Genomic DNA, 15,593 nt, shown 5'->3' with positions numbered 1-15,593 from the left:
TTGTACACAAGTGTAAAATCCTTACTGTTTCATGGTAATCTATGAGTGTTTTAATCCTTAAAAAGTGTTTTCCTAGAAATCAGAATTCTAAAAATGTCTCCAGGTTAATACATGTTGTAAGAACTTTAGTTGTGAGCATCTTTAAATCCATAAGAACTGATATAATGTTTGTGACTGCAGAGTAGTTTTGCCATGTTAAATAAGATGATTGCCAACTTGTGTCCAAACTTGTGATATCATTTTGTACCAGTTTCACTGAGTTTAAACTTGTGGGATGACTACAGATGTATGTCTTAAGTCAGAAAGATAATGTATGGAGATATCATCAGTGAAAAGTAGAAAAGCAAAGTGTAGTTGGCTTTGAAATGGAAAAGTTATAGGATATAATGGATGTAAAGGAGGTTTGAGGTTGTGTTTTGAGGAAAAGAAACAGTAATCAATTCATATTGTTGTAAAAACTCTTTAAAGTATATCTGCAGAATTGTTCTAGTATCCAGACTCCTGTTACAGTGCTCTTGGATCATTGCCCTGAATCCTTTACTATAAAGGAGACTCTTTACCCCCACAGGTAACCCATCAGCCCATTCAGAAGAGGGAGGTGATATCCACTCTAACCATAGTCACGCTGTTTGGAATTGGACTGGCAGGAGCCGGGACCGGTATCGCTTCACTTGCGACCCAGCAGAGTGGATTCTCATCCCTCAGAGCGGCATCGATGAAGACTTGGAGAGGATCGAGACCTCCATCAGTCATCTTGAGAAATCCCTGACGTCCCTGTCAGAAGTGGTGTTGCAGAATAGGAGAGGACTGGACTTATTAATGTTGCAGCAGGGGGGGTTGTGTGCCGCATTAGGGGAAGAGTGTTGTTTTTATGCTGACCACACTGGAGCTGTACGTGATTCTATGGCTAAGCTGAGAGATGGGATAGCTAAGCGAAAAAGGGAGCGTGAGGCACAAGAAGGAAGGTTTGAGAGATGGTTTAGAATGTCACCTTGGCTTACGACACTTGTGTCTGCCCTGGTTGGGCCGGTCATTTTGCTGTTGTTACTTCTAACTCTTGGACCATGTATTGTAAACCGCCTTGTTCAGATGATAAGAACCCGATTCGGGGCTGTGGTAATGCTTACCCACGCAATAGATAAACTTGCAGACCCTCGGCCAGGAGATGCAGCCTGGGTGCATGTGGCCATGGAAGGAGCGCGTGAGTGTGCCACCTAGCCACCACGCTGGGAACAACGCTGGGTCGGAGAGCCAGAGACGGGTAAGACCTCAGAGGAGGCAACCTAAGACAGGCCCGACCCCTAAGGCCCCAGCGTGAGGCTGTCGGGTGGCCCCCGGCAGCTGGCTCTTATAAAACAAAAAGGGGGAGATGTTGGGGTCTCAGCAGCCAGTCTGAGACCCTGGCCAAATCCCCTGCCCTTAGAGACAGAAACAGGCTCTCTTCAAACAGGGCCCCAAGGCCCTGTGCCAGCACTCCACCCAGAAGGGCTCCCTGGTCAAGGAGATAGTGGGATAAAATTTGAAAGTCACCGCTTGTCTGAGCTAAGCATACCCGGCCTTGGAAGGAGGGAACATAAATCATCAATTAACATCTGTAAAGGGCCTAGCAAAATGTTTTCTTCAGAGCTGATAACCAGGTGTACATCCCACCCACTCCTCCCTAAAATTTCTTCATTAAATATTGGTATGTGAGCTCAATAAAATGAGAGTTACTTGACTTCCAACTCTCCCCCCTTTGCGTGGTTCTTTCTTGATGGCGGCGATAGGGTGGCCGCGGTGTGTAGGGGGGCAGGGCAGAGGCTTCTTCCCTTCCCACTCCCTCTCCTATAGGGAGTAAGTCCGGTGGCTGGGGGATCATACTCCAGTTTGCCGGGGTCTAATGGCCAGGACCCTGACAGTGAAACACAACAAAGAACAACAAAGGAAAAAATTCCATACAACCATACAACCTAGTGATGCCACTTCTTGGCATCTAGCCACAAAATACAAAACCATTCATTCGAATGGCTATTGGCACAACTTGGCAAATGTTTATTGCCCCACTAAGTACAACATCCATAATATGGAAGCAATCCAAATGCCCAGTTTTGGATGAATGAATCAACATGCTTTGGGCTATATACACAATGGCTATATACACAATGCAAATCTGAGAAAGAATAAAATCATGCAATCTGCAGCAACATATATGGAATTAGAGCATATTCAGCTGAGTGAAGGCAGTCGTAAGGAAAGACAGGAACAGAATGACCTCTCTCTCCTATGTGGGACTTCAACATACACAGAAAAGTAGAAAGAACAATAGGCAAGTTTACAGGAGAAATGAACAATACAATTAAAATTGGGCACCAACTGCATATACTGATTAAAGGTTTGGTGTTAGAATTATGTTTTTGAGAAACCACAATAATAGCATTATAAGCCACAGAATGAATTTTTTAAAAAAACACATTGAATGCCAAATAAGGTTTGATTGATATAGTTATCTCACTGCATAGGATGAAAGGATAGGCGTTATATAAACAGTTGCAGTGAAAATGATTAGATGATGAGAAAGATGACTTGTTATAATCAGATTAGATTTACATAACACTATATTCTACCATATATTAGAATTGTGATGAAATTTACATATTAACTTCTGTTTAAGAAGATACACTTGTATGGGTATTCTAGAAATTCTATATTAATGCATAATGATATATATTTAATGGTTGTAAATGAATAGTTTCAGAAATTGAAAGGAGAAGCTACAGTGATATTTTCATATATATATTTATATACACTAATTGGTCTGGAGTGATAGCACAGCGGGTAGGGCCTTTGCCGTGCACGAGCTGACCCAGGTTCGATTCCTACGTCCCTCTGAGAGAGCCCAGCATGCTACCGAGAGTATTCTGCCAAACGGCAGAGCCTGGCAAGCTACCCGTGGCATATCAGATATGCCAAGAACAGTGACAACAAGTCTCACAGCAAATGTCGCGCCCGCTCAAGCAAATCGTTAAGCAACGAGATGACAGTGATACAGTGATTCACCGATTGAAAACTGTACTCTTTGTAAGAGAAAAATGGTAAAGGAAGAACATTTTCATCACTAGGATAAAATGAAATACCAGGAAAATAACTAAAATTCTGCACAATATTAAAATTCCTTTATATATATATATATATATATATATATATATATATAGGTTTCTATGGTAAACTACTCAGAAAAAAGGCAGAGGTATGTTTTAAAATCTTTGGCCATGGGTGCCTCAAATGGAAATGCTCAGGGTAACTCCTGACTCTACACTCAGATATTCCTTCTGGCTGTGCTCAGGGGACCCTAAGTGAGGCCAAGAATCAAACCTAGGTCAGCTATGGGCATGGAAAGCATCCTCCCCACTGTACTATATAGGTCTGGACCCACGTTCTTAGTTCATAGTGAGGTAGATCCATTTTTGCTATGAATATTTCTAGCAGTTTATCAAAAGATCTTAATAGACAAAACAAACCCTATTCATTCTAGCACATAGTATTCTCTTCAGTATAGGGAAAATCTGGTAACCCTGTCCATGTAACTATAGGATGCTATTCTCTGCTCTTCCATTTCAGAAAATTCCAAAATCTTGAAGTCCCACTTTACTCAGTCATCAACATGCGATGTAAACTTTAGCCACTACATGGCCGTAATTCATGACTCCCGTAAACTTTTTCCTGTGCAGTTTTTATCAAATCGCCATTTTCTTCTTTCAGGCGGGGCCCTATGCAAAGAATCATTCTATGCCTGGAAAACCTAATCAGTATGAGAAACTGCAATAACATATACTGCGGCCCTCCATACCCACAGGAAGTGACAGCACCAAGAGACAAACAACACAGGGTGGGAAGGGACTGAGAGGAAGGGGCATCAGAGGGCCTCAAGCCAGCTGTTCCATGCAAGGGACAGAGAGGGAGGAGATGACAGGGAAGCCTCTCAGAGAGAGGCTAATGCAGAAAGTACAAAGTTAAAGCCACAGTCAACGTAGAGGGGAGACTGGACAGTTATCCACATTGTCTGTGTGCAGATTACAGATTTGGGGAAATAACTATCAAGCAACACTGAGATACCATACCACACCAATGAGAGGGTCTCGTATAAAAAAATCTTGATGGGTTTGTGGTGAGAATGAATCTTCATCCACTGTTGGTGGAACTGTCGCTTGCTTCAATCTCTAGGAAAATAGTACTAAGAGAAGTCAAGAATAAAAGTGAATTTGGGGATTGGAGTGATAGTACACTTTCTCTGCACATTGGCTGGTCCAGGTTTGATCCCAAGCACACCGTGTGACTCCGGGAGTACACAGGGAGTGATCTCTGAGTGCAGAGCCCAAAGTAAACCCTATGCACCGTGGGTTGTGAAACACAGAAACAAAAGACAATTCCATACAATTCAGGGAACTTCTTGGCATCTAGACACAAAACACAAAAACATTAAACATTAATTCAAAGTGTTGCAGGCCTACCTATATCTGTTTTCACAATAAATCACATAGCCAAAATAAGGATTGAGATGCTGCAAATATATACACAATGCAATAAGTAGCTAATAAAGTAAGTCAGTAGCACTAATAAAGGATACACTTGCAATTTGCAGCACCATGGATGCAACTAGAGAAAAATAGGCTGGTCAAGACAGTCAGAAAGGAAAGGACAGGAACAGAATGACCACTCTCTCACATTGGGACTTCAACATACACAGCAAGATAGGAAGAAAAATTGAAAGGCAAAATAAATTGATAAATAAGCAGAATAATTGTATTGCGGTAGAGCAAGTTTGTGGACTGGTGAAGGTTCTAGAATCATGTTTGTGAGAAACCATATTAATAGCATTATAAACCACAGATTCTTTCTTTTTAAAAAATAATAACACACTAAAATCCAAGTTTCATTGGATTGCCAAAATTGCATATATCATCTCAATGGCTAGAAGTATAGTCAGGGGTCTAATAAAACAGTTACAATGAAAATAATTAGATGATGAAATATTGATTTTTAATGGATCAGATTAGCAGCACTACACTTTATATTCTAATTATGGTGAAATATACACATTAATAGTATTTTTAAGAAGGTATATTAGTAAGATTATTCTGGATTTGCTTTCCTAATGAACAATAATATAAAATTCATGGTTTTAAAATCTACTTTCAGGCATTGACAGAGAGGTTTTCACTTATCTTTTCATATATGTAGATAAATTTGATAACTGCAATGTTTGGTATAATAAAATGGGAAAGGAACTAAAGTTTCATCACTTGGATACAATGAAATACCAGTACATTAAAAATGCTAAAATGGTTTACAAACTTAAATTTCTTTTATACAAATGAATTTCTATGGAAAACTTTCAGAATAAGGTCTGAAGTATGTTTTAAAGTCTTTTAGCTTTGGTGCACGCCAGGCAATACTCTGAAGTAACTCCTGCCACCACACTCAGAAATTTCCTCCGTGGTGCTAAGAGATCATATGGTTGTCTGGGGATCAAATCAAGGGTGATCTCAGGCAATGCAAGCACCTGACCCACGGTACTGTAGCTCTGATGCCAGGTTTTTGAGGTCTTAAATGAGCTAGACCTACTTTTACTAGGATGGTTTCTAGCTATTTATCTACGATCTCAAAAGACAAAGCAGAGCCTTTGCATATTAACATACAGCATTCTCCTAAGTACAGAAAAAGAGCTGGTAACCCTATCGCTGTACCTTTTGAATGCTTTTCTATGCTCTTCCGTTTCAGAGATTCCAGAAAGCTCCATCCAGGCTGGTGACTGACATCTCTCCCTCCCACTTTCCTCTCAGACGTCAACATGCAATGCATACGTTCGCCACTAGGTGGCTGTAATACATGATGGATCATAAATTGTTTCCTGCGCAGTTTTTATCAAATCGCCATTTCTTCTTCCAGGCCCGACCCTTTGTAAACATTCATTCTAAATATGTTTGGGAAACCTGAAAACTGTGAAAGACTTTTATGACATATACTGCGCCCCTACATGGCTACAGGAGGTAACAGGACCAATACACAAATAAAATAGCCTGCGAGGGGACTGAGAGGATGGAGCATCAGAGGGCCTCAAGTCAGCTGTTTCATACAAGGGATGACAGAGTGTGGAAACGACACAGAAGCCTTTTAGGGCTAAGCTAATAGAGAAGATATCTGATTAAAAGTTATAGCAGGGACTTGAGAAATAGCACATTGGGTAGGGTGTTTGCCTTGCACGCAGCCAACTCCGGTTCAATTCCCGAAACCCACATAGTCCCCTAAGCACCTTGGGGTAATTCCTGAGTGCAGAGCCAGAAGTAACCCCTGTGCATTGCCAGGTGTGACCTAAAGAAGCGAAGCAAAATAAACCTCAGAGCAAATATGTAGATAGTGCAATTATCCACATTTCTTGTGTCCAGGATACACAGAGATTTGAGAAATAAAAATAAAAAACAACAGTGAGATATCATCTCACACCAATGAGAGTGGCGTGTATCTAAAAGGGCTGATGGGTTTGTGGGTAGAAAGGAATCCTCATCCAGTGTTGGCGGAAATGGCGTCTAATTCAACCTCTATGGAAAACAGTATGAAGAGTCACTGTCACTGATACTGTCACTGTAATCCCATTGTTCATCGATTTGCATGACTGAGCACCAGTAACGTCTCCATTGTGAGAATTTTGTTACTGTTTTTGGCATATCGAATATGCCACAGGTAGCTTGCCAGGCTCTGTCATGAGTGCAGGATAATCTCGGTAGCTTGCCGGCTCTCTGAGAGGGACTGAGGAATCAATCCCGGGTCGGCCACGTGCCAGGCAAATGTCTTACCTGCTGTGCTATCGCTCCAGTCGGTATGGAGAGTACTCAAGAAAAAATAGAATTAGGGGACTGGAGAGCTTGTACACTTGCTAAGCCCATTGACTAACGCAGATTCAATCCTCAGCACCCAAATGGCTCCGTGAGCACGCAAGGAGTGATCCCTGAGTGCAGAGCCAGAAGTAAAACCTGATCAATGAGGGTTGTGAAACACAACAAAGAACAACAAAGGAAAAAGTAATACCATATAACACAGTGATGTAACTTCTTGGCATCTAGCCACAAAATACAAACCATTCATTCGAATGGCTATTGGCACACATTGGCAAATGTTTATTGCCGCACTAAGTACAACATCCATAACATGGAAGCAATCCAAATGCCCAGTTTTGGATGAATGAATCAACATGCTTTGGGCTATAAACACAATGGCAATATACACGATGAAGATCTAAGAAAGAATAAAATCATGCAATCTGCAGCACCATAGATGGAATTAGAGCATATTCAGCTGAGTGAAGGCAGTCGAAAGGAAAGACAGGAACAAAATGACCTCTCTCTCGTATGTGGGACTTCAACATACACAGCAAAGTAGAAAGAACATTTGATAGGCAAAATAACATGAGAAATGAACAATACAATTGAAATTGGGCACCAACTGCATATACTGATCACAGGTTTGGTGTTAGAATTATGTTTGTGAGAAACCAGATTAACAGCATTATAAGCCACAAAATCAATTTTTTAAGGAACACACTGAATGCCAAATAAAGTTTGATTGACATAGTTATGTCACTGCATAGGAAGAAAGGATAGTTAGGCGTTTTATAGACAGGTGCAGTGAAAATAATTAGATGATGAGAAAGATGACTTATAATCAGATTAGATTTACTTAACCTTATATTCTACTTAACCTATGTATTTGAATTGTGATAAAATGTACATATTAACTACTGTTGAAGAAGATACACTTGTAAGGGCATTCTAGAAATTCTGTATTAATGCAAAATGTAATATATTTCATGTTGTATATGAATAGTTTCCGAAATTGAAAGGAGAAGTTACAGTGATATTTTCATATATATATTTATATTCACCATTGGGCAGGAGCGATTGCACAGGGGTAGGGCGTTTGCCTTGCACCCAGCCAACCTAGGTTCTATTCTGTCATCCCTCTCGGAGAGCCCAGCCAGCAACCTACCAAGAGTATTCCACCCACAAGGCAGAGCCTGGCAAGCTACCCGTGGCATACCCGATATGCCAAGAACAGTAACAGCAAGTCTCACAGCAAATATTACGCCCGTTCGAGCAAATCGATGAAGAACGTGATGACAGTGATACAGTGATACACCGATTGATAACTGTACTCTTTGTAAGAGGAAATGGTAGAGAAAGTACATTTTAATCACTAGGATAAAATGAAATACCAGGAAAAAAAACCTAAAATTCCGCACAATATTAAAATTCCTTCATATATATAGGTTTCTATGGAAAACTAGTAAGAAAAAAGGCAGAGGTGTGTTTTAAAATGTTTTGGCTTGGGTGCCACAATTGGCAATGCTCAGGGTAACTCCTGGCTCTACACTCAGAAATTCCTTCTGGCTGTGCTCAGGGGAACCTAAGTGAAGCCAAGAATCAAACCTAGGTCGGCTATGGGCAAGGAAAGCATCCTCCCCTCTGTACTATATAGGTCTGGACCCACGTTTTTAGTTCATAGTGAGGTAGATCCATTTTTGCTATGAATATTTCTAGCAGTTTATCAAAAGATCTTAATAGACAAAACACACCCTATTCATTCTAGCACATAGTATTCTCTTCACTTTAGGGAAATGCTGGTAGCCCTGTTCCTATAACTGTAGGATGCTTTTCTCTGCTGTTCCATTTCAGAAAATTCCAGAAAGCTCCAAAGCTCCCACGTCTCTCAGTCGGCACCATGCAATGTAAACGTTAGCCACTACATAGCAGTACTTCATGACCCCATAAACTTTTTCCTGTGCAGTTTTTATCAAATCGCCATTTTCTTCTTTCAGGCCCGGCCCTATGCAAAGAATCATTTTATGCCTAGAAAACCTAATAAGTATGAGAAACTGCAATAACATATACTGTGGCCCTCCATACCCACAGGACGTGACAGCACCAAGAGACAAACAACACAGGGTGTAGGGGACAGAGAGGAAGGGGCATCAGAGGGCCTCAAGCCAGCTGTTCCATGCAAGGGACAGTGAGGGAGGAAATGACAGGGAAGCCTCTCAGGGAGAATCTAATGCAGAAAGTACGTGGTTAAAGTCAGAGCGAAGAAGGAGGGAAGACTGGGGACTTATCCACATTGTCTGTGTGCAGATTACAGATTTGGGGAAATAACTATCGAAGCAACACTGAGATCTCATACCACACCAATGAGAGGGTCTCGTATAAAAAAAATCTTGATGGGTTTGTGGTGAAAATGAATATTCATCCACTGTTGATGGAAATGTTGCTTGCTTCATCCTCTAGGAAAATAGTACTAAGAGAAGTCAAGAAAAAAAAACTGAATTTGGGGATCGGAGTGATAGTACACTTTCTCTCCACAATGGCTGGTCCAGGTTTGATCCCAATCACACCGTATAACTCCTGGAGTACGCAGGGAGTGATCTCTGAGTGCAGAGCCAAAAGTAAACCCTAAGCACCGAGGGTTGTGAAACACAGAAACAAAAGACAATTCCATACAATTCAGCGAACTTCTTGGCATCTAGACACAAAACACAAAAACAGTGAACATTAATTCAAAGGGTTGCAGGCCTCCCTATATCTGTTTTCACATTAAGTCCCATAGGCAAAAGATGGAAGCAACCCCAAAGACCTGCAGCTGATGAATGAATCAAGATGCTGCAAATATATACACGATGCTATAAGTAGCTAATAAAGTAAGTAAGTAGCTCTAATAAAGGATAAACTTGCAATTTGCAACACCATGGATGCAAGTAGAGAAAAATAGGCTAGTCAAGACAGTCAGAAAGGAAAGGACAGGAACAGAATGTCCACTCTCTCCCATTGGGACTTCAACATACATAGCAAGATAGCAAGAAAAATTGAAAGGCAAAATAAATTGATAAATTAGCAGCACAATTGTATTGCGGTAGAGCAAGTTTGTGGCCTGGTAAACGTTCTAGAATCATGTTTGTGAGAAACCATATAAATAGCATTATAAACCACAGATCATATCTTTTAAAAAAATAATAACACACTAAATTCCAAGTTACATTGGATTGCCACAATTGCATATATCATCTAATGGCTAGAAGTATAGTCAGGGGTCTAATAAAACAGTTACAATGAAAATAATTAGATGATGAATTGATTTTTAATGGATCAGATTAGCAGCACTATACTTTATATTCTAATTATGGTGAAAAGTACACGTTAATAGTATTTTTAAGAAGGTATATTAGTAATATTATTCTGGATTTGCTTTCTTAATGAACAATGATATAAATTTCATGGTTTTAAAATCTACTTTCAGACATTGAAAAGAGAGGCTTCCACTGACTTTTTATATATGTAGATAAATTTGATAACTGCAATGTTTGGAGAATAAACCTGTAAAGGAACTAAAGTTTCATCACTTGGATACAATGAAATACCAGGACATTAAAAATGCTAAAATGGTTTTCAAACTTAAATTTCTTTTATACAAATGAATTTCTATGGAAAACGTTCAGAATAAGGTCTGAAGTACATTTTAACATCTTTTAGCTTTGGTGCACGCCAGGCAATACTCTGAAGTAACTCCTGCCACCACACTCAGAAATTTCCTCCGTGGTGCTAAGAGATCATATGGTTGTCTGGGGATCAAATCAAGGGTGATCTCAGGCAATGCAAGCACCTGACCCACGGTACTGTAGCTCTGATGCCAGGTTTTTGAGTTCTTAAGTGAGCTAGACCTACTTTTACTAGGATGGTTTCTAGCTATTTAAGATCAAAAGACAAAGCAGAGCCTTTGCATTTTAACATACAGCATTCTCCTCAGTACAGAGAAAGAGCTGGTATCCCTATCGCTGTACCTTTTGGATGCTTTTCTATGTTCCTCCATTTCAGAGATTCCAGAAAGCTCTATCCAGGCTGGTGACTGACATCTCTCCCTCCCACTTTCCCCTCAGACGTCAACATGCAATGCAGACGTTCGCCACTAGGTGGCTGTAATACATGATGGATCATAAATTTTTTCCTGCGCAATTTTTTATCAAATCGCCATTTCTTCTTCCAGGCCCGACCCTTTGTAAACATTCATTTTAAAATGTTTGGGAATCCTGATAACTGTGGAAGACTTTTATGACATATACTGAGCCCCTACATATCTACAGGAGGGGACAGCACCAATAGACAAATAAAATAGGATGGGAGGTGACATCCCTTGCATGAAACAGAGGGCCTCAAGTCAGCTGTTCCATACAAGGGATGACAGAGTGTGAAAACTACAGAGAAGCCTTTTAGGGATAGGTAATGGAGAACGTATCCTACTAAAAGTCACAGCAGGGGCTGTAGCAATAACACAGCGGGTAGGGTATTTGCCTTGCATGCAGACAACACGGGTTCGATTCCCAGCAACCCACATAGTCCCCTAAGCACCTCGGGGTAATTCCTGAGTGCAGAGGGTTACTCCTGAGTAACCCCTGTGCATTCTCATTGTGACCCAAAAAAGAAAAAAAAAAGAAATCACAGCAAATATGTAGATAGTGTGCAATTATCCACATTAGCTGTTTCCAGGGTACACAGAGATTTGGGAAATGAAAATAAAAAACAACAGTGAGGGGGCTGGAGCAATAGCACAGCAGGTAGGGCGTTTGCCTTGCAATTGTCCGACCCGGGTTCGATTCACAGCATCCCATATGGTCCCCTGAGCACAGCCAGGGGTAATTCCTGAGTGCAGAGCCAGGAGTATCCCCTATGCATCGCCGGGCGTGACCCAAAAAGCAAAAAAAAAAAAAACAGTGAGATATCATCTCACACTAATGAGAGTGGCGTGTATCTAAAAGTGCTGATGGGTTTGTGGGGAAAAAGGAATCCTCATCCAGTATTGGTGGAAATGGAGCCTTATTCAACCTCTATGGAAAACAGTATGAAGAGTCACTGTCAGTGATACTGTCACTGTCGTCCTATTGTTCATCAATTTCCGTGAGTGAGCACCAGTAATGTCTCCATTGTGAGACTTGTTGTCACTGTTTTTGGCATATCAAATACGCCACAGGTAGCTTGCCAGGCTCTGACATGAGTGTAGCATAATCTCTGGAGCTTGCCAGGCTCTCCAAGAGGGACGAAGGAATCAATCCCAGGTATACCATGTGCAAGGCAAACGTCCTACCCGCTGAGCTATCACTCCAGTCGGTATGGAGAGTACTCAAGAAAAAATAGAATTAGGGGATTGGAGAGCTTGTACACTTGCTATGCCCATTGACTAACGCAGATTCAATCCTCAGCACCCCACATGGCTCCGTGAGCACGCAAGGAGTGATCCCTGAGTGCAGAGCCAGAAATAAAACCTGATCACTGAGGGTTGTGAAACACAACAAAGAACAACAAAGGAAAAAGTAATTCAATACAACCTAGTGATGCCACTTCATGTCATCTAGCCACAAAACACAAAAACATTAATTCGAATGGCTATTGGCACACCTTGGCAAATGTTTATTGCCGCACTAAGTACAACATCCATAATATGGAAGCAATCCAAATGCCCAGTTTTAGATGAATGAATCAGCATGCTTTGGGCTATATACACAATGGCTCTATACACAACGCAGATCTAAGAAAGAATAAAATCTTGCAATCTGCATCACCATAGATGGAATTAGAGCATATTCAGCTGAGTCAAGGAATCGTAAGAAAAGACAGGAACAGAATGACCTCTCTCTCCTATGTGGGACTTCAACATACACAGCAAAGTAGAAAGAACAATTGATAGGCAAAATAACAGGAGAAATGATCAATACAATTGAAATTGAGCAGCAAGTGCGTATACTGATTCCAGGTTTGGTGTTAAAATTATGTTTGAGAGAAACCAGATTAATAGCATTATAAGCCACAGAATCAATTTTTTAAAGAACACACTGAATGCCAAATAAGTTTTGATTGACATAGTTATGTCACTGTATAGGATGAAAGGATAGTTAGGCATCTTGTAAACAGTTGCAGTGAAAATAATTAGATGATGATAAAGATGACTTATTATTATAAGATTAAATTTACTTAACCTTATATTCTACCATGTATTCAAATTATGATGAAATGTAACTATTAACTACTGTTTAAGAAGATTGACTTGTAAGTGCATTCTAGAAATTCTATATTTATGCAAAATGTAATATATTTCATGGTTGTAAATGAATAGTTTCAGAAATTGAAAGGAGAAGCTACAGTGATATTTTCATATATATATTTATATTCACCATCGGGCTGGAGTGATTGCACAGGGGTAGGGCGTTTGCCTTGCACCCAGCCAACCTAGGTTCAATTCTGTTATCCCTCTCGGAGAGCCCAGCCAGCAACCTACCAAGAGTATTCCACCCACAAGGCAGAGCCTGGCAAGCTACCCATGGCATACCCGATATGCCAAGAACAGTAACAACAAGTCTCACAGCAAATATGGTGCCAGCTCGAGCAAATCGATGAGCAACGGGATGACAGTTATACAGTGATTCACCAATTGATAATTGTAATCTTTGTAAGAGAAAATGGTAAAGAAAGTACATTTTCATCACTAGCATAAAATGAAATACCAGGAAAAAAAATAAAATTCTGCACAATATTAAAATTCCTTCATATATATAGGTTTCTATGGAAAACTAGTAAGAAAAAGGCAGAGGTGTGTTTTAAAATGTTTTGGCTTGGGTGCCACAATTGGCAATGCTCAGGGTAACTCCTGGCTCTACAATCAGAAATTCCTTCTGGCGGTGCTCAGGGGACCCTAAGTGAAGCCAAGAATCAAACCTAGGTTGGTTATGGGCAAGGAAAGCATCCTCCCCACTGTACTACATAGGTCTGGACCCATGTTTTTAGTTCATAGTGAGGTAGATCCATTTTTGCTATGAAGGTCTCTAGCAGTTTATCAAAAGATCTTGATAGACAAAACACACCCTATTCATTCTAGCACATAGTATTCTCTTCACTTTAGGGAAATGCTGGTAACCCTATCCCTATAACTATAGGATGTTTTTCTCTGCTGTTCCATTTCAGAAAATTCCAGAAATCTCCAAAGCTCCCAGGTCTCTCAGTCAGCAACATGCAATGTAAACCTTCGTCACTAGATGGCAGTACTTCATGACTCCCGTAAATTTTTTCCTGTGCAGTTTTTATCAAATCGCCATTTTCTTCTTTCAGGCCTGGCCCTATGCAAAGAATCATTCTATGCCTGGAAAACCTAATCAGTATGAGAAACTGCAATAACATATGCTGCGGCCCTCCATTCCCACAGGACGTGACAGCACCAAGAGACAAACAACAGGGTGGGTGGGGACTGAGAGGAAGGGGCATCAGTGGGCCTCAAGCCAGCTGTTCCATGCAAGGGACAGAGAGGGAGGAAATGACAGGGAAGCCTCTCAGGGAGAAGCAAATGCAGAAAGTACACAGTTAAAGCCACAGTCAACGTGGAGGGGACACTGGACAGTTATCCACATTGCCTGTGTCCAGATTACAGATTTGGGGAAATAACTATCTCTGAGTTACAACACTGAGATACCATACCATACCAATGACAGTGTCTCGTATAAAAAAAATCTTGATGTGTTTGTGGTGAGAATGAATCTTCATCCACTGTTGGAGGAAATGTCTGTTGCTTCAACCTCTAGGAAAATAGTACTAAGAGAAGTTAAGAAAAAAACTGAATTTGGGGGTCGGAGTGACAGTACACTTTCTCTCCACAATGGCTGGTCCAGGTTTGATCCCAATCACACCTTATAACTCCTGGAGTACGCAGGGAGTGATCTCTGAGTGCAGAGCCAAAAGTAAACCCTAAACACCGAGGGTTGTGAAACACAGAAACAAAAGACAATTCCATACAATTCAGGGAACTTCTTGGCATCTAGACACAAAACACAAAAACTTTAAACAATAATTAAAAAGGTTGCAGGCCTACCTATATCTGTTGTCACAATAAGTCCCATAGGCAAAAGATGGAAGCAACCCCAAAGACCTGCAGCTGATGAATGAATCAAGATGCTGCAAATATATACACGATGCTATAAGTAGCTAATAAAGTAAGTCAGTAGCTCTAGTAAAGGATAAACTTGCAATTTGCAGCACCATGGATGCAACTGGAGAAAAATAGGCTACTCAGAAAGAATAGGACAGTAACAGAGTGACACTCTCTCCCATTGGGACTTCAACATACACAGCAAGATAGGAAGAAAAATTGAAAGGCAAAATAAGTTGATAAATAACAACATAATTGTATTGAGGTCGAGCAAGTTTGTGGACTGGTGAAGGTTCTAGAATCATGTTTTTCAGAAACCATATTAACAGCATTATAACCCACAGATTCTATCTTATTAAAAAATAATAGCACACTAAATTTCAAGTTACATTGGATTGCCTCAATTGTATATATCATCTCAATGGCTAGAAGTATAGTCAGGGGTCTAATAAAACAGTTACAATGAAAATATTTAGATGATGAAATATTGATTTTTAATGGATCAGATTAGCAGCACTATACTTTATATTCTAATTATGGTGAAATGTACACATTTATAATATTTTAAGAAGGTATATTAGTAATATTATTCTGGATTTGCTTTCTTAATG

General features: G+C 40.4%; 1 protein-coding gene across 2 annotated transcripts in view; it reads right to left on the bottom strand.

Moving 5' to 3' along the window:
* LOC101554047 (nuclear RNA export factor 2-like) overlaps positions 1 to 15,593 on the bottom strand; it is an 89,463-nt gene that overhangs the window by 53,010 nt on the left and 20,860 nt on the right. Inside the window, exon 1 of one of the 2 annotated variants that reach the window (XM_055122023.1) lies at positions 5,724 to 5,780. The exons of the other annotated variant lie outside the window; for it this stretch is intronic. Within the exon in view, the coding sequence (XP_054977998.1) occupies positions 5,724 to 5,776 (53 nt within the window). The 5' untranslated portion in view covers positions 5,777 to 5,780. Of the gene's footprint in view, positions 1 to 5,723; positions 5,781 to 15,593 lie in introns of those variants that run through there. 2 annotated transcript variants of the gene reach the window in all.

This window comes from Sorex araneus, chromosome X, assembly GCF_027595985.1.
Source record: "Sorex araneus isolate mSorAra2 chromosome X, mSorAra2.pri, whole genome shotgun sequence".
In the NCBI taxonomy this organism is placed as follows: Eukaryota; Metazoa; Chordata; class Mammalia; order Eulipotyphla; family Soricidae; genus Sorex; species Sorex araneus.
The sequence above is the reverse complement of the archived record's forward strand: the minus strand, read 5'-3'. Positions and strand labels throughout refer to the sequence as shown.